Source organism: Leuciscus leuciscus (assembly GCF_965113295.1).
Source record: "Leuciscus leuciscus genome assembly, chromosome: 20".
In the NCBI taxonomy this organism is placed as follows: Eukaryota; Metazoa; Chordata; class Actinopteri; order Cypriniformes; family Leuciscidae; genus Leuciscus; species Leuciscus leuciscus.
In genome coordinates this window covers 12,611,378-12,633,477 of record NC_138744.1, presented here as the reverse complement: position 1 = coordinate 12,633,477, position 22,100 = coordinate 12,611,378, and the positions used below count along the sequence as shown (strand labels likewise).

General features: G+C 37.1%; 3 protein-coding genes across 5 annotated transcripts in view; 1 reads left to right on the top strand and 2 right to left on the bottom strand.

Annotated features, from left to right (window-relative positions):
• Positions 1–40: 40 nt before the first annotated feature.
• mc5rb (melanocortin 5b receptor) lies at positions 41–7,083 on the bottom strand. The gene is made up of 2 exons (XM_082149764.1): positions 6,829–7,083; positions 41–2,533 (listed from the first exon to the last, which is right to left on the bottom strand). The coding sequence occupies exon 2, from the start codon at positions 2,454–2,456 to the stop codon at positions 1,470–1,472; it is 987 nt and encodes a 328-aa protein (XP_082005890.1). The 5' UTR covers positions 2,457–2,533; positions 6,829–7,083; the 3' UTR covers positions 41–1,469.
• A 4,057-nt stretch (positions 7,084–11,140) lies between these two features.
• On the top strand, positions 11,141–17,518 carry fam210ab (family with sequence similarity 210 member Ab). 2 transcript variants are annotated; one of them, XM_082149567.1, is made up of 4 exons: positions 11,141–11,269; positions 12,366–12,804; positions 14,465–14,576; positions 14,678–17,518. In XM_082149567.1, the coding sequence occupies exons 2-4, from the start codon at positions 12,401–12,403 to the stop codon at positions 14,996–14,998; spliced, it is 837 nt and encodes a 278-aa protein (XP_082005693.1). In that variant the 5' UTR covers positions 11,141–11,269; positions 12,366–12,400; the 3' UTR covers positions 14,999–17,518. The 2 variants fall into 2 exon arrangements, with proteins under 2 accessions (XP_082005693.1, XP_082005694.1); XM_082149568.1 differs by having other exon boundaries at positions 11,149–11,269; positions 12,357–12,804.
• Positions 17,519–18,008: 490 nt separating this feature from the next.
• Positions 18,009–22,100, bottom strand: part of ldlrad4b (low density lipoprotein receptor class A domain containing 4b) — a 51,245-nt gene continuing 47,153 nt past the window's right edge. For both annotated transcript variants that reach the window (XM_082149565.1, XM_082149566.1), the window contains one exon: positions 18,009–22,099. In XM_082149565.1, coding sequence (XP_082005691.1) covers positions 21,548–22,099 — 552 coding nt within the window. In that variant the 3' untranslated portion in view covers positions 18,009–21,547. The remainder of the gene's footprint in view (position 22,100) is intronic.

Genomic DNA, 22,100 nt, shown 5'->3' with positions numbered 1-22,100 from the left:
TTAGTTCATTTATTATACCTAATACATTAACTAATGTGGATGAATTGAGCAGTATTGTAAAGTGTAACCAAATCTGTAAGTGTTTAATAGAGGAAAATCTCTTATTTGTTCACAAACACAGTGGCTCATTAAACAGTATATGTTATTTATCAGATATCATTGCTTAGAATTAGAAATCATAATACTGTAAGTTCAGCTCTACAGAGATTGTTAAGAAGAATATCAGCATTTTTTTCTTCTGCAGTAAAATAACAAAATCAGAAGACTAGAAAAAATATGTCCACCATTTACATGCATAAATTACATACACCACGCATTTGCATAACACACTATTTTAAATGGAGTTTTCATGCTTTTTTGAACTTAAGAAATGTGTTTTTTTCTGAAACAATACAAAGGTAATAAAATGCTGTATTTTTATTTTCGATTTTTAACTCAATGAGACATAATTTTTTAGCTTACATGACAACAAAAATGATATTTTCAATTAATTTACTCTTATAAAGAACATTTTACTCTCTGCTCTAAATAAGAAACGAAGTGTAGCACAAATATTTTGAACATTTTGATTTAATTTATAATATTGAGGTGCATTCATTTATTGAGAGATGTTTATGGTTTCCTATATACTACAAAAATATTCTCAACAGTTTATGATTAAGTATACTTCTAAACTGAATACATGTGTTATATTTGCATTATTGGCCTGGTTTCACTGGCAGGTCTTAGATTAAGCCAGGATTCATTTGTGTTCCAAAGATGAACGAAAGTCTTACGGGTTTGGAATGACATGAGGGTGAGTAATTAATTACATCATTTTAAATTTTGGGTGAACTAACCCTTTAACTTCCTATTAACTAATTCCTTATGGATTAAGCCTCAGTTCAATTAGGACATTTAAGAAGCTTTTATAAACATGCCTTAGAAAAAAGAAAAAAAACATTACTGGTGTGCATTTTGAGATAAGTCAGTGCAAGTTGCTTTCAGTTAAAAAAGCTCAGTAATGCATTTTAGTCTGGGACTATTAAACCTTAAAACTGGGGGATTATGTTTTCGTTTGCTATATGATATTGTTGCGTTTCTGTCCTGTTTTCTATTAATAAAAAAGTATCTAAAAACAAGCACATTTCTACTCTGCATTTTAATATTCTAGCCTTTTTTTGTGCACAAAATATCACTGCATTGACCTGACGACAGTCCCCTGCTGAGGACAATGTAACTGCTATTATAAATACACTACATATAACAGAATGGCACATTTTGAACTTCTTAATTCAATATTTTACAACAACATTTCACTTTCACATGATGTAAAATTACCATGAAAAAATGTGTACAAATTATACTGTCCCTAATGAAGATGTTCAGGCTTCACTTCCACTCCCCCGCTGCAATTATGCACCAGTCCATCTATGTATACATCCATTCATCCATCAGTCCATCCCGTCAGGTTCTTCCAGGAACCTTCTTCAGTATTTGCTGACCAGGTTGCAGAGGCTGCGTAGTCCATCAAAGCAGAGGATCTCTTTAAAGGTCTTTCTCATCTCTTGGCTCCTGAGCGCATAGATCAGTGGGTCAATCACCGAGTTGCACATGATGAGTATCAAGTACATGTTAAAGTGTGACATGAAGCAGATGCAGTAAATGTTCCGTGGGCAGGAGATCATGAGGATGAGATGGAGAAAAAATGGTGCCCAGCACACGATGAAAATTCCCAGTAGGATGGTGAGGGTGACGGCACCCTTCATGCTAGCTCTTTGCCTGATGTTGGCTTTATAGCCCGGCAATGCCGCCATGCGTTTGACATGCGAACGGGCCAGCAGGAACATGTGGCTGTAGAGTGAAGCCATCATCAGCAGCATGGCAAAGAACATGGCCACCAGGCACACAACCACAGGCTTAGTGTCGGAGTAGATGATGAAGATGATCCCACAACTTGTGGAGAAGGTCCAGATGCTGCCGATGAGAATCCCAGCTCGCCGTACGGTCATTATATTATGGTAACGCAGAGCATAGAAGATAGTCACGTAGCGATCCACCGCGATCGCTAACAGGCTCAACATAGACGCCACCACCGAGATACAGATGAGAGAATCAAATATGTTATCCATCTGACGGATGAAGTGATCCTCAATCACCAAACTCCTGTTCGCCAGCAAGTGGATGACTATTGTCTCCCACGCGTTGGAAACGCAAACTAACATGTCGGCCACTGCTAGGCTGCAGACGAAGAAGTACATGGGTGAGTGGAGGTTCTTGTTCTTCACGATGGCAAGGATGACGAGGATGTTTTCAAGCAGGCTGATGAGCCCCAGTGTGAGGAAGACCTCAGGTGCAATGTGCACCTGCTCACAGGCAGATGAAGCACTTGACTTGGACCTGCTTGACTCATCGCTGTGGTTTGTGTGACTCAAAGAGGCGTTTGGAGAAAATGTGGGCCACTCCGAGGGATTCATGTTCTGATGTAGAATGGATGCTCAGTGTCTGGCAACAGTTGATGTTAGATACATGACGCTGCATCCGTGTACATTTGCTGTAAAGAGAAAGGGTTGTTAAAACGTCAAGAAGCATTGCAACATCTGTTGTTTTACAATAAAAATGTTAACATGATAGAGATAAATTGCAGAATAAGACTAATCCTGTTGGATCATTTATTTATTTATTATTCAGAATTTCATTATTTAATTAAGTTATTGGTAAGTCATTGTTGAAGAATTATTGACAACACATTTCTTTCTTTATTCGTTTGCACAACAAACAAGAAGCGCTACCATGTGCTACTATACAACAAATCACAAAGTATCTGTCACATAACGTGGTTGTATATAAACTCGCACGATGAGGAAGAGTTCAGGGAACAAATTTAATAACAAAACTCACAGGAGATACTCAGGAGAAAACACATTTGCATAGACGCTAACAATGACGAAGACGGACAACACATGACAGAAAACTCATACTTTAAATAGGTAGATCAAACAAAGGAAGCTAATGCTAATTAAATGACAACAGGTGAAATGAAATGACTAATTAAACTGGCTGTGGAAAACTAGGGCTGTGTCTGAAATCGCATACTCTGAGTAGATACTTATTTTGAACAAGAAAATGTGTTCTATATTGTATGAATGTGTGTAGTATCAAATGTAATCCGGACGTACAACATTCGGCATGTTGTCCTTATCATGTGACCTACCAGCGTCAGTTGCGTCGCTTCACTGACATTCATAAATCCTCTCCCGTGGGCTCATGGGATAATAAAGTGTCCATCGTATGCACACTTCAGAATCTCGCCGGAAGTAATAGGTACTCAATACTCAGTAATCAGGGTACTTTTTGTCTACTCTTTTATGAGTACTGTGAATTCAGACCAACTTCTTTTGTCACATACTGTTTTTCGCCCACTATATAGTAGTAAGTATGTGATTTCGGATGCAGCCGGTCACAGGGCAGAAGCAAAAACACAATGGGAACACAAACCATACATGGAACAGTTATTCTGCATAGATTAATTGGTGATTTCAAATATGAAATCTTTGGAGAATTTGAGGTTTCTCCACTCAAGGAGACAGGAGCTACTTGCATGACTGAAATAGCTGCCCGAGAGGCGTTTCAAAGATGGACGCCGAGTGAGGGACTTTGTTCAGTACGTGCATGCTCAAGTTCAAGACAGCAGTCCAAAACAGTGAATCTAATCACCATACAGTAAAAAGTTCATTTCAAGAATGAACAAAGTGGCTGTCACAGTTATGTTCTGTTTTTGTAATTCACGGACTTTTAGTATGTTTTCATTAGTTTCCTGTTTCCTTTATTCAGTTGTCCCACTCATTTGTGTTCTTGGTTTCAGCGGTGTGTGTTAATTAATCTCGTTTGTGTTTGCTATATTAGTTGAACCCTCACATTCATTCTCTGTTTGGTCACGTTCACGTATGGTGTGTCTCTCTGCCCTTTATGGATTAAACTTTGCATTGGAATCATATTCTTCTGAATCTTTGTCTGTCTGTCTGTCTGTCTGTCTGCTACTCACACACCCACTCACAAATTTTTGTTAACATCATAACATCATGACTTTTTTTTTTCAGAATTGCAAGAAAAAGAGAGAAATAAAGTCAGAATTATGAGACACATTATGCTTAAGAAACACAACACAGCTTGAACATGCAGCATCTTTATTGACAGCAATGTGTGCTCTAAACATTGCGAAAAGGAAACATTAAGACCTTCCTAGGAAACCTAGGAAATCCCTTTAGATATGCTGGATCAGGCCAATTACTGCTATGTGTCTTTTTGCACTTACATGACTAGAGGTAGTACAATGGAGGTCACAATGGAGTCAAGAACACTATGAGTGTGTCGGATGAACTATATGTAGACATCCTTCCCATTAATGCATTTGCTGCCACAGTTAAGGGCGATGGCAGCCTATAGCTCTTGCTCAGGGGTCCTTAATTTAGCAGATTTAATCTGGGTATTGTAACAGTAACACTTGCAAGAATGGGCCATGCAATTACTGTATTGGAAGTCACACAACATGGCAACCTAGTCTTCTAAAGAAATGGGTCTGCAGTTCATTAGCACAAATTAATTCCAGTCACCTATTAAGTAAGGAAACATACTTTTCTCATAATGACACCAGTCGATATGTCTGTATCCCTGTAATATTTGCCTAAAAAAATGGTTTTGTAGTTGGGATATCATCTAATGTCATTCTCCCCTCAGCTGTTTAAATGCAATGTGTTTGTGGCCTAGAATTTTTATGAGTCTCTAGAATAAAAATGCTTGATCAAACAATCTTTGTGAAGCACAATCAATATTATTATCAATATTATGGGATTTGTAATGGATTATAACTGAAAGATATTGTATTTGTTCAAGGACAAGACTTACATTGAGTATGGAGTATTGGAGTATTGAGTCAGCAAGACCTTCTAAGCTAGAACGTGCAGTATGAGAATGCTATGACCATGTTCTATCAGATAAGGCACCACAAAGAAACGCCTGAATATGATGAAATAGAATTCACTTTATGCAGGAAGGTTTGTAAAAAGTGAGCCAAACTGAAATGTAATTCAACAATAAAATGAACAAGATTAAGACTTTTTTTTTTTAAAAGTGCTACTGGAGTAAAAATCCCGGTGCATGCTCTTTGGATATGGGATAGTTCAACTCATTAAGAAACATATAAGACACTTGAGGACTAAGAAAATGTAAAACGTCTTTATTTACTCGTGGCATTATAAACTTTTTTTTTTCTTTTTTTTTTTTAAACAATCAAATACAACGGGGGAACTGTATTATAATTTTTAATAATAATTATAATTATTATTATCATAAGCTCCTGAACTGTTGGTTTGTTTCTCAGTGTGTTGTTCTGAGCATCTTGTCATGTCTTTTCATTAAAATCCTCTTCTTAAAATGAAGCTTCTTTTAATCTCCTCAGAATACATGTTGTTTTTCATCTTTTTAATCCATGACAGCTAATTGGGATCACAAAAAGTGGCTGAATCAAAGCAGATCCCCAAGTCAACAGAGTCGTTACAAGTGACATTGATTGAGTGCTTTGGTGGTATTAAAGATCCTTATAGTTTCATTCTCTTAATGGATTTCACTGATTATTGTGCCCTCGTCAGTTTACTAGAGTAACTGGTCTGAAATAGAAACAGACATACATGTGTAAATTCTCATCCAGTTGCCCATTGCGGGAACAACTTAGACCTCATGCAATCTGTAGCATGTGCACAAACCTCTAGGTATACAATTCTTAATATTTTTGAAGTAATATAAACAATATGATTAATTTCCTACAATCTGTCTGGTTATAAACTGTGCAAATGTACCGAAAATCATCCCTCGGGTGAGAAAAACGGACTCAATGTGAGCAGCACTCATCCATCAGAAAGCGAGCACATTTATAAAAATATGAAAAATGCACAGAAATAAACATCATACCACCACAGAGAAGCACACAGTCAATTAAATGTAACTGTATAGGCCTACATTTATTAACATTAATATATTAATCACACACAAATTGGTTGTCAATTTAAAACATTCAGAGGGACCAAGACTGTATTGACCTTTACTAAATTCAAAGACATTACTCACAAGCCCTGTGACAGAGCATCAATATTCAAGAGATGGTCTGCCTCTGTATTCAATAAAGTGGATTTGATCCAATACTAAGGGGATTTGTCAGACACATCTGAATAATATTAAAATGCTCATAATGCTCTTTGACAGCGGATTTGGATTATAAAAAGTTGCCCCTTGGGTGGTTATTTTGACAAGGATTTAAGTGGTGTTATAAATCACAAACTGTTGTGGTCTCATGACATAGTTCTCACGAGCAGGTGTGCAGCTCAAATACCTACAGAGTCACACCTCGGGACATAGGCTACACCATTTCATGCCATTTCATAATGATTTGCACAGAATGTGTGTGCAGCAAAAGGAAGTATGATCTATTGGAAGTATGATCTATGATCTATTGTTCATTTAATTAAGGCTCATTTAATTTCCGAGAATGTTAATAACACCTAAATCACACTTGCATCACACTATAGTCTATTTATCTGCTTCTGAGGTGGGAAAATTATGCAAGAAATTAGCTTACATATGTGGGATAAAAATAAAGCAAAACAAAATGTATACAGCCTATAACAACAAAAGGTGCAACAATAACAATAATAATGTTCGATGTTAAATGAAATAAATAAAACAACAAGTGGAACGATCAAATAATGACTAAAAAGGCTAGTATATTAAAATTAGAAATGATACTTCCAACAAAAAAAGAAAAAAAGAAGAAGAAGAAAGATAAAATTTACTCACGTTGCCAAGTGTCGCCGGAAGTGGTTTATTGCATGTTTAGAAGCTGAATGATCTAATGCAAGAGCTGTGTGATCTGTGATGACTGCTGTAGAATCTCTCCGCGCGCGCTCATATAGCACAACGCGCGCTCCACCCCCGCGCGGACTCGTGCTCCGTTCCCGGGCAGCGATGCTGGTTACAGTAACGAGCATCCAAAATCTTGACCGAAGCTATATTTTAGTCATGTCAATGCTCAACAAATACGCTACAAAAATAAACTAGCGTACAGTAGGCTACGCTGCATTAAAACTGTGCCCTGACACATGGGCATACAACAACGAAACAATGCCTGTTAGGATAAAAAAAAAGTACAACCATAATGTTCGTTTTCATTTTTCAGTACAGGATGTTGGCAGTTTCAAAACAAACACCGGTATATGAGGGCAATTTGTTTGATGGGATTGTTTGGATGAATGGCAGCGCCGGAACACCTGGGCACTTCCGGTCTCTTTAGAAAGTTGAGCTGATGTCCAGGGGCCAGTTGCATAAACATAGCCATTATGTTAAGACTGTGTCTTAAGAACTAGTATGATCAACTAGAAGTTAGTTAGGGGTAATCAGTCTTACTGTTCGGTGTCAAATTAGACCAATCTACGTTTTTATGTTTCTGACTTTAAAAAGTTATTAACAGTTTTAAAGAATAAAATTGGATGACTAACTTGTAAGACTAGTCCTAACAGTTTATGCAACTGGCCACAGAACTTATTATCTGAGCTCAGTCGAGCTTATCGAAACTCAAAACAGGAAAAGGAACGCCAGAGTTAATTAAAGAGAAAAGCAGATGGAAGCGCTCCTAGTGTGAAGAAAAACATGTAAACCAACACCTTGCGTATTGGCACTTTCCACTAATAACTATAAGCGTTATAGAGGCCCAAATTTCATATTGTAGGTAGCCTGCTATTAGATACAGAACTAATGTAACATGGCATTAGCATGAAAAGTACAATGAATATATTTTCATCTTGATAATGTAAAAAATATATAAATAAACCCACAAACTTGAACAGATGGCAATACATTTAGGTTCCTTATTTTTATTCACAGTAGGGTGTGATGATACACATTTGGAATATTCACGGCAGCCACATTAGATTCAGATGAGAAATTATTTTGAAGTGCGTTCCACTGGTAGGCTACATATCAGAGCTTTATATTCCATACAGGGGGCAAGAACCTTTCCATCATACTCACTCAAACACCTGTTAACTGCAGCCTAGCAGAAAGAAAATGACAAAGACAAAATATGTAGTTAATGAAGCAAATCAATAATTACTCTCATGATCAAATTCGTGAAGTGTGACCAGATAATTACATCAAAAAAGGATTACAACTATAATTTAGTTCAAATCCTTAACCTCTCCTATCATACATGGCCAGCCACTTCTACAAATGCATCACTCCACCACCGTCATCATCTGTAAATGAACATTTTGAGTCAGTCTGGGTGCATTAAGAGCTTAGTGCATCATGCCACTGAGACAAGTGGTTTAGTCTTCTCATGCTGGTTTTACACAAACTTGTAGATTGTGTAAGCTTAAGTGTTGCTGTCATTAAAGCAAAAGGGTCTAATAAACAGAAAAAAATTATTGTAAATAATATATAATTGTTATCATCAAAAAAACAAAACAAAAAAAAATCACAATAATCACATTACACATTTTTGTAGCATTTAAAGGTAACTTTTGGCCCTCTAGTGGTTAAAAAACAAACTTCATGCATTTTGCAGAAGAACATTGTTTTGGTTGTGCTTCGGCTCTGCTTGACTGTGCAGATGAATATGGTTATCCTGTGCTCATAAAACATGCGCTAAACTCTAAAACAAATTTTTTTTTTTTACAGGTGTTTTTGAATTTCGAACTTCATATTACATATATATATATACAAATATATATATATATATATATATATATATATATATATATATATATATATATATTATTGTTATTAGCAAAACAAATATCTATTATCTAGTAATAGTATTAATGATGGTAATGGAAAGAAAGAAAGAAAGAAAGAAAGAAAGAAAGAAAGAAAGAAAGAAAGAAAGATGATGAAAATAGGAAAAAAAAAATTTCACAACTTTCGATATATTTTGGCTTTGACAGGTTCTGACCTAGAATGACATGCATCTGATGAAACATCATTTAGCATTTTCTCAGGGAGGTTTGTAAAAGCTCTTTGTTCACACTGCGCCTTTGACCTTGCCACTAGTAAGATCAGACTGAGCAGTCTTTGTCAATGCACTTATAAGAAAGCCAAAGTTCTGAGTGTCAATATCAGGAAGGACTTCTTGTTTCAAGGTTTCCTCTTTGATAACCAATCAGCACTGTGAGAAGAGATTTGCACACAGTGTAATGAGGACTGATTGGTTAGTTCTTCAAACAGTCACTATTGATGCATCGAGTCTGATTTAATAATCTCTGGCGATAAGCAGTGTTTACAGTATTTATTGATATGAAGTGCTTCCTCATCTCACATTTAAATTGAATAGTTTTTCAGTTATACTTGAATATAAAGGACCATGTGTTTGTATACTTGTTCTCATTTATTTCATATTGCCTTCAAAACTTAACATACTATGTGAGTCATTCTTCATATGATATATTTAAAAAAGGTGACCCCTTTGAAGTGATCACCCACTTACAGTAGTGACCCTATTAGTGACCCTATTCATTCACATAAGAATGTTTTTATATAATCATATACTGAGCAGTGACTCTCTTCATGTCTGGTTTCACACTAATGGTCATGAGGTATTGGTCATGAGATGTGATTTGAGGCACCCAGGATATTAGAGAAAGTACCAGAACACTAATGCTGCTCAGCATTTGAACATCCATGTGGATATTATCCCTGTTATTTTCAAGTCAAACCAAATGTATGATGACATTTAATGAAATTGCCGTTTTCACGGTTTGCCTAATCTTCTTTTTTTTCAATTTAGCTTTATGAGTTGGATCTGTAGCCTGCTGTCTTATTAACTGACAAGATGACAAGAAGATTGCTTTAATAATCTTAGTTGCATAACAACAAAAATCGAAGGAAGATAAGAGCCAGTGAAAGAGGTGCACATGTTGTTGACTCCTGTCTGTAGAGACCCAGATGATTGGAGGGAGAAGGTGTCATGAAGGACATCATTATTTCATGTCGTTACATTGCTGCTATTAGGCTTTACCAATGTCCACAAATGATTACTAATTCCTCAGGAAATCAACAACTTTAATAATAATAATAATAAAATAAAGTAGATTCCAATTTACCTGCCCTGATCTGTACTTTACTGTCCATTTGCACAGAGGACATCAACAGAAAGAGAATGAGAGGTTCTTGAACAGACAGGGGTTGTCTGAAAGCTCTAAAGCAGTGATCAAAGGGACACCCTGAGATATGATTCAGTGTATTCCCATTTTTAGTATAAAACATCAGTCATTGAGACAACACAGCACCCAGAGGAAATCCACGCAGACACAGAGAAACACACAGAAAGGCTTCCTGGCTCAGCTGGGATTCGAACCGGAGACCTGCTTGATGTGAAACTCCTGGCTCTATTCTGCTACTTGAGCTAATGGCGAACTACACAAGCCTGATTCACGTCCATCTAGTGGACGACAAACGTAACTGCAGCTTTATACATCATATACCAGGGAAACGGTGGAAAAAATAAAACCGAATATATAACCCCGCAGACATACCAACTTTTCCGTGTTATTGCTTTGATATAATGGATTAGAGAATGGAAATAGAAATGCTCGTAAATAGAAATAGAAATAGAAATGCTCGTAAGAACGGTAGATACAAATAACTTATTATAAATATAACTAGTCTAGAGTCTAGAGTAAAATTCATAAGTATTTAGAGTAAAATACGTTAAATAAAATAAATCTAATTTCTTTAATTTTTATTGTTATTTTTTTTAAAGCTTTATTTAGATTGTAACAACTCATTCAACAAATGGATATGTATTCAAAAAATGGAAAAATAGATACAAAATAATAACAACAATAACAACAATAGTACATTATAATAATAACAACAGCAAGAATAGGCTACATTAAAAAAAAGATAATTAAAAATGATAATAAAAACGTGCGGAAATAAAGACCATCTGAATAAAAGTATAACCAATATTTCTAATTCCGAGTACAAAAAGCGCTTTGGGTTTTAGAAAAGCGCATTATAAATAACATTTATTATTATTATTATCATTATTATTAAAAGTCTCATGTTCAAGGCTAACTATCACGCGCTTACCCTCAAATGACTACATTTCCCATGATGCCGCGCGCAGCAGCTCCATGTGGATATGCCTGGAGAACGTGCGAGTACATGACATAAGTCTGTAGAGGAATGGAGCTCTGCGCGGACTCTCCATAAACTCACAACAGACCTTCAAGAGGTGAATGTAAGTTGCCACTCTGTTTCTATAACTATTTCTTCCAGCGGATATGTTAAGTTTTGTTTGAGCTGTTCTAGGTGTGTGTTTGACCCTGTAGGAGTGGCAAAGCATTGTGTTGAAGTTAAGATCAGGGCCCTGTTGACTTGAGAAGCTCTGAGTTAGTGATTTTACTTCTGCAAACGTCTATCTGTCCTCCAAAACAACCCCCAAATGCTATATGTAGAAGACTAACACAGAGTGATCACGCTTGTAGTTCTGGGCAAACTGATGTGTTACTTCATAAAAACAACATGTCAGGAATTGAACCCTAAACCTTTAGTGGATTAAATGTGTTGACACTTTTCTGACTGAGTAAATATCTGTATTCATATAATGTTATGAAGCTAAACATAAAGCACAACTATTGTTTATCGGCTAATAAGATGCTTGGTCTTTTACTTAGAAAGTAGGAAACATGTTACAGTTGTGTTAAAAGCCTTGTGGGCCTACATATAAATCTCTGAAGGAAGTTTTAAGGGAATATTCTCACTACTGCAACAATTATAAGCCGATAATTAGTCAAGTTGAGCTGACTGGTTAAAACTAACCTCGTTAATCTTTGGAATTACAGTACTTTATCTTTAACCTGATCAGTCTGGTGGTTGACAGAGAGCCATGACCCAAACCTCTGACCAATAGCATGTGTTCATCATGCTCAGCCTGTGTGGCTTTTTAATCATTATGACTAAATAGATCATAGATAGTTAAGTTTAAAACTTCCAATAACATTTTAAGTTGCATTACATCAACCTAAACCAGTCAGCATAGTACTTGTTATTCATTGTCATATTACATACTGTTTTTATCTTCTTCAAAGTAGCCATACCTAGTAGCTAGAATTCAGGCAGTTTTTTATTTATTGAAGAAACTCCCATGTATCCCTGGCACTAGTTAGCTGTATTTAGTGTCATTATCCAGGCCAACTCATACATAAAATATAATTATTATTTAATATTATATTCAAGTGTGACCAAATTTTTTGACTGCTACTGTAGATCATTAGCCAGATGTTAACAGTTTGTGTGTAATTGTTGTTTGACACTAACCTCTTTAGCCTGTCCAGGACCTGTAGGTGGCGCTCTGTATGTGGGGGAGGTGATGCAGCAGATGTGGGCTCTGGTCGCACTGCGGCGTGCGGTCCTGCTGCGCTCGGCGTACCTGGGTCACACCTGGGCTGCGCGGGAGCTTCCTGTGACCGTCCGGACCTCACGCTGCTTCAGTTGCACTAATGTCATCAGGACGAAGGAAGGCCTCAAAACGTCCACTGAGGAAGAAACGCCATTAAACCCTCCACAAAGTCTAGCTGGGACTGAGGGTCTTTTTAAGGGTGACACTGAGTCTGGCCTTCAGAGTAAGGGTGATGTCGACCCTCTGCAGGACAAATCTATTGGGCTCTTCCAGAGATTTAAAAAGACATTTAAACAGTATGGTAAAGTCATGGTGCCTGTTCACGTCGTCACGTCCACAGTGTGGTTTGGGAGCTTCTATTATGCTGCAATGAAGTAAGTGACCATTTGGACAGAAACACACCATTAGTAAAAACTAACAAGATGACAAGCGCCACAGTTCTATTTTCAAATGCTCTGTCTTTACTTCAGTTCTTAAATATAATATATTCTTTTTTTTATTATAAGGTTTTCATCTTGGTGTTTTACAAAGATAAAATTTTGCTGATAAGTATTTTCATGCAATGACTGATAACACTAAATTGTCAATATTAAAATAATACACCATTTTGTCTAAATAAATAAACTAAAACTCTAAAAACTCAAATCATTTTAAATACTGCCGCCGAATATAGGCATCACAATATTATAAAGTACAGTACGAAAAATGGATATTCATTTTTAGATTAGTTAAATATTACATTTACAGTGTTATTAAATTATTAGTGTTTTTAAAAAGTTAACTTCAAGTGAATGTTAGTTGACCGCAAAGGTAATCTAAGTGTAGATAAGAATATACAATTAAAATTAATTTAGAAATTATTTAGAAAAAGCTATTAAAGGGATAGTTCACTTTGAAATTCATTTTTGGTATGTTTTAGCTTACCTCAAGGGCATCCAAGATGTAGGTGTCTTTTTTTCCGCAGTAGTTTCAATTTTGATATTTTTAGGTCAAACCGTTCTTGTCTGTCAGTCATATAATGCAGGTCTATGGTCACGGTCTCAAAACACAAGCACAGAGTCCAAATTAAAACAATTCCCCGTCGTCCAAATTAAACAATTCCCCATCGTAAGTACACATTGATGGCCTAAGACACGAAACGAGCGGTTTGTGTGAGAAAACGAACAGTATTTATATAGTTTTTACCTCTTATATGCAGCCATGTCGAAGTGATCTGATCTGACGTGTACACAGGACATAGATATATACACTAGATGTCGCCTTAAAGACATTCGTTCCAATAAACTGCCGTAGACAAGGCGACATCTAGTGTGTATATATCTATGCACCAGTCTGCGCACACGTCAGATCAGATCACTCGGACATGTCTGCGTATAAGAGGTAAAAACGATATAAATACTGTTCGTTTTCTCACACAAACCGCTCGTTTCGTGTCTTAGGCCATCAATGTGTACTTACGATGGGGAATTGTTTAATTTGGACGACGGGGAATTGTTTTAATTTGGACTCTGTGCTTGTGTTTTGAGACCGTGACCATCGACCTGCATTATATGACTGACAGACAAGAACGGTTTGACCTAAAAATATCAAAATTGAAACTACTGCGGAAAAAAAGACACCTACATCTTGGATGCCCTTGAGGTAAGCTAAAACATACCAAAAATTTATTTCAAAGTGAACTATCCCTTTAACCAATACGGTACCGATATAATGTGCTTCACTACAATTAATGTAGCTTTATGAATAAAGCTAAAGTTGTCTTGTGGTACTTGATGGGCTATAAGAGTTTTGAATCCAGTAAACTACATGAACAGAGGTGCTTTTGCTTTAAAGATGAAAACATAACAGACTCAGCGCACAGACTTTAAGGTGAGGCTGGCAGGGATTTTGAGTTTTACCAGATAAAGTCTGTCTGAGCTTCAGCAGGACAGACAAGCTTTAACAGCGTCATCTGGACAATCAAGGTTACAAAAGCAAACAATCTCTCTTGTAAAGATAAATGAGTGACATGTTAATGTTCTGTGTTCTCTGCAGAGGCGTGAATCTGGTCCCGTTTCTGGAGTTCATCGGTTTACCGGATTGGATGGTGGGAATTTTGAGAGATTCCCAGGGTGGCTATGCACTCACAGCCTATGCCATGTATAAGGTATATAAACAAAATCTAAGATTATTTGACAATGACATGGATTTCAATTATGTATATGATATACGAATAATCATTGTATTGCTTTGTCTATCTGGTCACAGCTCGCTACTCCTGCCCGATACACAGTTACACTGGGCGGAACGTCCCTGTCTGTGCAGTACCTCCGCAAACACGGATACCTCTCCACCCCTCCGCCTGTTAAAGGGTACCTGCAAGACAAAATGGAGGAGACCAGGGAACTACTGACTGAAAAAATGGAGGAGACGAAAGAGAGGTTTTCAGAGAAGATGGAGGAAACCAAAGAACTGCTCTCAGAACGAATGGAGGGGACTAAAGGGCGCCTCTCTGAGACGAAAGACAAATTTTCGGAGAAACTGCAGGAGACAAAAGACAAAATGTCTTTCCGTAAGAAAGCCGACTAGGCCGCATGACATGCTGTGGTTGAATCAAGCTGCCAAGGGAAGAGAATAATATCTAAAAACTAAGTGTATTGAGGAATGTTTCACATGATCAATAATTACTCACAATGTCACAAAGTGTTTGGTGTTTACTTAAAGGCACAGTTCAACCAAAAATGGCTGACTTTCTTCTGCGGAAACACAAAAGAAGATATTTTGAAAAATGTTTATGTCCATATAAGAACTCAGTGGATTTCAAAACAACACTTGAACCCATTGACTTTCATTGTATTGACAAAAATTGTTCATACAGGTTTGGAACAACATGAGGGTGAGTAAGTGATGACACAATCTTTTAGTTTTTGGTGAACTATACCTTTAAGGTATTGAATGTTCGCACACAATAACTATTATCATGTCAAATGGTTTCCATGCACTTGAATTTACAAGTTGAGTGCTTTGGAGAGAAACAAACTTGAAGTAATACTAGCAGTAATACTAGAATTATATTACCGAATTAAGCCAAAATCATATTAAGAGTGTTTGTGTGTGAGTTTATTTTAGTTCAATTGTTTTAATGTAAGACTTGAAAATATTTCAATAAGTGATAATTAATATCAGGATCTATATTTAATGATTTTCATTGATTTATCATGTTTGTATTTGAGTTTTTGTGCATATTGCCTACATAGTAATCTAGACTGTACAATGTCTTGAATTGCACTTTGTGCTTACGGAGTATCTGGATTGCATAAGTCAGTGGGTAAAAAAAAACAATTGTTAACCCACTTTGTTCCTCTTTTGACATTTAAAAATGTTTACTTTTATCAAAAAATATTACTTGAATGAAACTTTTTTTTAATCTAAACTCAAATCACCTCAATGTGCCAATGTTCATTGAGAGAGTAATAAAATTGATGATATGACAACATGTTCAGGATATTATTTCAATAAAAAAAACCTACAAGTGTCAGACACGTCAGCAACTGGTACTTTTAGTTTATTAGTTTAACTGCAGTTGGACAACAGCAGAAGTACAAGCATAAAAGTTCGACTATAACAGTGATTAGAGCAACATGTTTTGATTACTTATTCTGAAAATAAAAAAGCATTACAAAAACAGACCTTATGCTTAAAACCTATTAATTACAACACAATGATGTAAGTAAAATAAATATCTATGTGCATGTTTGTAAAATGTCCACGCACATGAACATACGAAGCATCATGAGCAGGGGGGGAATTTATAGAGTATAAAAGGTCTGATATTGTGCTGCTTTTTATTCATGAATGTCTGTTATCAGACACTCGATAAGCATCAGAGTAAAACAAGTCTAACTCATTTCAGTTATTGTTAGTTCTCTGTGCTTGTGCAAGAAAGAAAAGCTTCAAAAGCATCTTGGTACATTGCTCAAAAAGTCACAACTGCTGTTAGTCAGGTGCTTGTAGTCAAAATGGCATCGCTATGTACATTATCTTCAGGTATATAACTATAGACATGCGAATACAAGCTACTGTACAGTGGAGCACCAGCACATAAATATTTGCAATTTAAAATCTTTTTTTTTTTTTGCTCCTATACACTACATACACAAGAATGTCTGAAATACAGTATATAACAAAAATAAGAATGTTAAAACTACATCTCTCATTTGGTTCATTATTAAACTTGCAAATACAGGAAGCACAACACAGGGTGGCATGAAAAATCATGTACATGTTGGGCTTAAAATGAACACTGTTGTTTTAAGCAAGACTGTCATTTCACAATCCCTCAGAGTTTGCGTCTGTAAGCGGGAGTCTGGCACTGCTAACTAGTTTCCATTCACTGGATCCCAATTTATGACTTAGTTTAACTAGGTTAGAATGGTTTTCTGATTAAAAACCTAGTCAAATAAATCTTTTTTGCATGTGTGTAAGTGTGCCTTTTGTGGTTGGGGCAATGTTTAAAGAAACATTCTAATCCAGAACAGCATTTTCATTCTTTCTGTAGCAAGATGTTACTCAATAAAAATCTATGAAATGCTCTGTAGTTTAGTATTTTCATGAAGCATCTTTCTGATAACGAATTTCCTTGTTCGGCAAAAAAAAAAAAAGCACATTTGAACTGTAGGCATTTACAAATCCATTGCCATCATGTTAGAATCTTTATATCAACTATAAATTGTTACATTATTAACAATGTCTTTTTTCTGTGGTTTCTACCCATTGGGTAGGATATGTGCATACAGACTAACTTTATTTACAGCACCTTACAAATAAAAGAAGATAAAAAAAAGAAAAAAGAAACATTACACAGAAGAAGAAAGCACCATTGGAAGTGAGGCACAGCTAAGGTGGGAACTTTTAGAGTGCAAGTGGGTTCCTACGTCGCTCAAAAACAACACGATCGATAGGCACCGATTCAGCTTGTGAGTAACATGCAAACTCCTTGGACAGTAGAAAACGGCACAAAGCTCTTCCTTTGAGATGGAAACAAATTGTGGAGGACAAAGGGAAGTATCTACCAGGATGGTGCAAGGATGGATGGAGGACAGACAGACAGGCAAAACAAAAAAGTGCAGCAGATGAGAAGCAGCATAGCAGCAGCAGCAGCAAACTGACTAATGAAATGGTTGAAGACAGCCAGTGAAAAGAATAGAGGGACAGGTAAACAGGGAAAGGGCTCTAAAATAGCATACCGTTCTGAATGCAGTGACATTGTGCTCTCGCTTTGCTCTTTGTAGCCTTGGTTAATTTTCCCAGGTGAGCTGAGAGAAACATCTCCCTCAGACTCTGCAATGTTGTGAGCTTTTAAAGCATGTGCTTGAAAGACAAGAGCGTATAATATACACCATTCAAATGACTCTACAGTTCTATACTGAGCTCAGCTGCTGGAATTTAGCCATTCTTATGGGACTTTCTGGGATTCTAGAATAATAATTTGGAAATTCTGGGATTATTACATTTAAATTGGCTAGAAATCTAGAAGCTAAAAGGATTCTAGAATTCTAAAATCTAGCCTATTCAAAAGTTTGACCAGTTTTTTTGAATATATATTTTTACTTCATAGCAAAAAAAAATAAAAATAATTGTTTAGCTGAACATTCTGACTCATGTGAAACATATCTCAAACAAATTAAATAATTTAAATTAATAGCATTTTGTTTCTACAGTTTTCCAAATAGAGGAAACAAATATGGAATCACCTTGTAATTTGCATTTCTGAAACATATACCAATGCATATTTGTTAAAGTTTTCTTCAGGAAAGACATGTCAACTCAATGACATGGCCAGAAAACAGTCCAGATCTCAATCCGAATGAAAATAAATTGGGACTATTTTAATGGAGAATTAGTCCATGCCTCAAAAAAAAAAAAGTAAAAAAAAAAAAAAAGAAGCAACAAAGTACTAGTTGTGTGTTTTTGTTGATGATTCCATATTTTTCCCTCAATCTGATATGGAAAACAATATGCCATTAATAAAAAAACTAAAAAAAAAACTGTAATGGAACCATGTTCAGCTATTAAACGAACATCGTTTTGTGTCATATCTGTGATTTGTTTATTTGCTATAAAGCAAAAAAGCTGGGTGTACGTCCTCCAAGTGTGGCGATTCCAACATTTTTGCTAAAGCCGGGTGCACACTGTATGATTTACAAATAGTCCTTATGATTGTTGCGAACATGATCCTCGCTGTAAGCCATGTCACACTGTAAGATCTCAGTTGTCATTGATGTCAGACTGTACGGCAGTCAAGACGCGTTAAAAACAGACGCGCACAAGAAAGCTCGCCCGGATGATAGTTCAGTGACTGTGAGCTGCATTACAAGCGGGATTGAAATGGTGGCTACAAAGAAATCTCTAATGTAGATTTTGGTCGTGGCTTGTCTTGAAAAACAAAGACAATTTGATGGTCGTCGTAGAAGTCACACTGCAGGACTGTGAGTCAAATCTTCTGACAATGGCAGAATTTTGTCTGAGGTAAAATTAGCAATTATTTTTTTGCAATGGTAATTAATTAAATAATTGGCTGTCAGTGAACATGTCAAAATAACGATCAAAGACTTCAGACTTCAAAATTTGTCTCAGACGGCAAAATCGTGGCCAAAATCGTACAGTGTGCACCAGACTTAAGGGATGTAACCGCTAGGATTCTAAAATTCCAAATCTAGCCCAGGTATTGAGATTCTAGAATTCCAAATCTAGTCCAGTTTGATGTGGTCCAAGAAATCTTAATATAGAAGAGGAGAGTGCTGATGTGTTAAGTCTGGTTTAAAGCACATGGGTCCAGAAGACATCATTTCTGTCCACACACAAAAAAAAGAATAAAGCCAACCAACAGACATGAAATAAAAGCATTCAAACACATTTTGATTGGCCGACTCTTAACATTCTGAGTACAAATAGAGTAGCTTATAAAGGTGAGTATGTTGCTTTTGAATTTTTTTGACCTTGATCCCCAGCAAAAAAAGAAAGAAACAAAAATCACCATGTCCTTTTCACAAGTCCATCTGTCCTTGACAGACTCAGCGGTGACTAAAAACAGGGCCTCAGTCTTCAGTCTCCTTATTAAAGGGATGTGTGTGCACTAAATGGTAAGAGTCTTTGGGGTTTCTTCGAGATTTTCTCTACCTCTGCACCAGATTCTTGGTCAGAGCAACATCCTCTAAGCCTAAATGATTGTGATCGATTACACCCAAGCTTGAACTGAATGCAGAGAGCCGCTCTGAGAAGTACAGATCTTGGATTTCCTGACTGTATGTCTACGTGGCAAATAAGAGGAACACATATGGACAGGAAGAGAGTTCGATGTTCAGGACTGGTGCGTGCTGGAGCTGGTGTCAGGGTCGGGTTCACTCTGGTTGGTGACAGAGTGAGAGCAAAGGCAACAGGACAGAGGATTGCTGGGTAAAAATAGGTATTTTCAAAAATGCCCATCACATTAGCCCTTGACTTCACCACATTTTTAAACCTGATTAATTCTTGTTGGGGACTAGATAATACAACACGCAATTTTTTTCAATTATTTTTATTATTATTATTATTTTTCTTCGACCGCACTGGCATTTTGATTAGAAGATTATGCCAATGAATGTCTATGTTCTGGTATTGGCTGTAAGAGGTGGTAACCCAAACAAAAAGTATGGAAAATGTTAGCAGGTAGTGACTAGTGTCAAAAAACACAAAAACAAACCCTACAATAGAGAGCTGGATTATTTTGTAGGTTCAGTTGGTTTCAGTTTTGACTTGAAAGCAAAAGTGCAAAAGGCATGAAATGGTGACCTTAAAATTGTAGAGATGCTATTTTCTTGACAGACTCCAATGAGGAAAAAAAAAATCCTACACAAATCCTAATCAAATTTTATATATATATATATATATATATATATATATATATATATATATATATATATAAATAAACAGAGAGAGGGATAAAGATAATTTTTATAGTTTCTCACTAGAGTCTATAAAGAAAATAACATTAAGATTGTATTACTTTTGCCTATATATAAATTCTATAATAAATACATGGTTATAATAAAAATAAAAAAAAGAGTTGGAGAACCTCTTTAGAATAAGCGAAAATCTCATAACATGTCAAAACCTGTTTGGATCTCTTAGTAAAGCCAGTTTCTTTTTAGGCAAAATGTCAACCGTGCCACCAGCCAACTGATCTCAGATCAGCTGTAGTCTGTGAAAGCGGCTGAACATGTCAGTGGTGAGGATAGATGAGAGTAGAGCAGACTCTCTGTATTCTGTGCCTCTTTTAGACCAAGGTTATTTTAGGCTGGATCAGAGATTTTTCTTGTGCTGAAACAGACAAGATCACTTCCCTTTCGATAGAAAGCTCGCACTGAAGCATATGATCGGATCTACATGAAAACGACAGTACAAACAGTAAACGCATACATCACCACCCCCACTACCCCATTCCCAAATTTCTCTGATTAACCTCAACAATAGTGCAAAAGTTCAGAAAAGGTTTTCAATTTAAATGTATAACAAGTCTTTAAGACAGTCAACGCCCCATGACACCTTCTGCATAAACCTTGGCACTAGGATTTGGATTTTCACCCTTTTTCGCATTTGTTTTGTTCATGCTGCACAGATCTCGGTCTTTAAATAAAAATTCAAAAAATGGAAAAAAGAAAAGAAAAATAAATTTCTATCCACACAGCTAGTATGTCAACGTGTGTGTTGGGCAGGAGGGGGGGCGTTCAAGGGGGATACAACGATAAAACCAACGAGAATAACAACAACAAAAAGCCTGTCCTGTGTGCGAATTACCTTCTCTAAATGTGTCGGCTATACACAAGTAATACAGAGCAATTAAGGTGGGAGACTCCAGGCAGTGCATAAACCCCAGTTTTAGCGCAGCTGGTCTGACAGAAAACAAATTAAATGTTTTCTTTTGTAAGCTCAGCTCCATATTCTTAATTTTTTATAAAAAACACATGGTTATGCTTTTTTTCTTTTCTTGCGAAGACACATTAAGCGCTGTTGTGCACGGGAGTGTCAAGAGGGAGAACCTGTTCCCTTTATGGGTGGAGAGTGATCGCGATTGGCCAATCGTGTGCTAGCCCCGCCCCCTCACACTAGCTCCTCCCTTTGTTTGTCTTTGCTCAGCGCTATTGTGCTCTCTGGGCTGTTTAAATCTGTCCGGCCCCTGGGTGGAGTCTGCACAGTGACAGGGAGGGGCGGGTTATTGCTGTGCTGGTGGAGGTAAAGTACGATGCCCGGCTGCTGCCCAATGACTTGACTATAAGCGGGCGGAGGGCCCTCCATGCGTCCATGGGTACTGGAGTTGGTGGCGCTGATCCCAGAGTTGCTACTGGGAGGTCGCGGCCCACCGCCACCCCCTGAACTGTGCATGTCAATGAGGTCGCTGTCAAAGATGGTCCGGTTGGGCGGGGCACGTACGGACTCTCTGTTAAGCTCGAGCTGCTGTTCGGGGTCTCTCAGCTGCAGTGTACAGGGGCCCTGGTACGGCGGCGGCTCCTCTCCGTCCGACAGCGAGATGGTGGGCGGCAGGTCAATCTCGTGCTGCAGGTATGGGTACGTAGGCTGGAAACGTCTGAAGCGGTTGTGCTGCATGAAAGTGGGAGCGGTGAAGCGGTCCCTTGGCTGAGGAGCGTACACCACC

Excerpts from the sequence above, each read along its gene's own strand:
- mc5rb (XM_082149764.1), bottom strand. The coding sequence starts at position 2,456 with ATGAATCCCTCGGAGTGGCCCACATTTTCTCCAAACGCCTCTTTGAGT.
- fam210ab (XM_082149567.1), top strand. The coding sequence starts at position 12,401 with ATGCAGCAGATGTGGGCTCTGGTCGCACTGCGGCGTGCGGTCCTGCTG. Across the intron at positions 12,805-14,464 it reads TTCTATTATGCTGCAATGAA|AGGCGTGAATCTGGTCCCGT; the intron begins GTAAGTGACCAT and ends TGTTCTCTGCAG. Across the intron at positions 14,577-14,677 it reads CAGCCTATGCCATGTATAAG|CTCGCTACTCCTGCCCGATA; the intron begins GTATATAAACAA and ends ATCTGGTCACAG.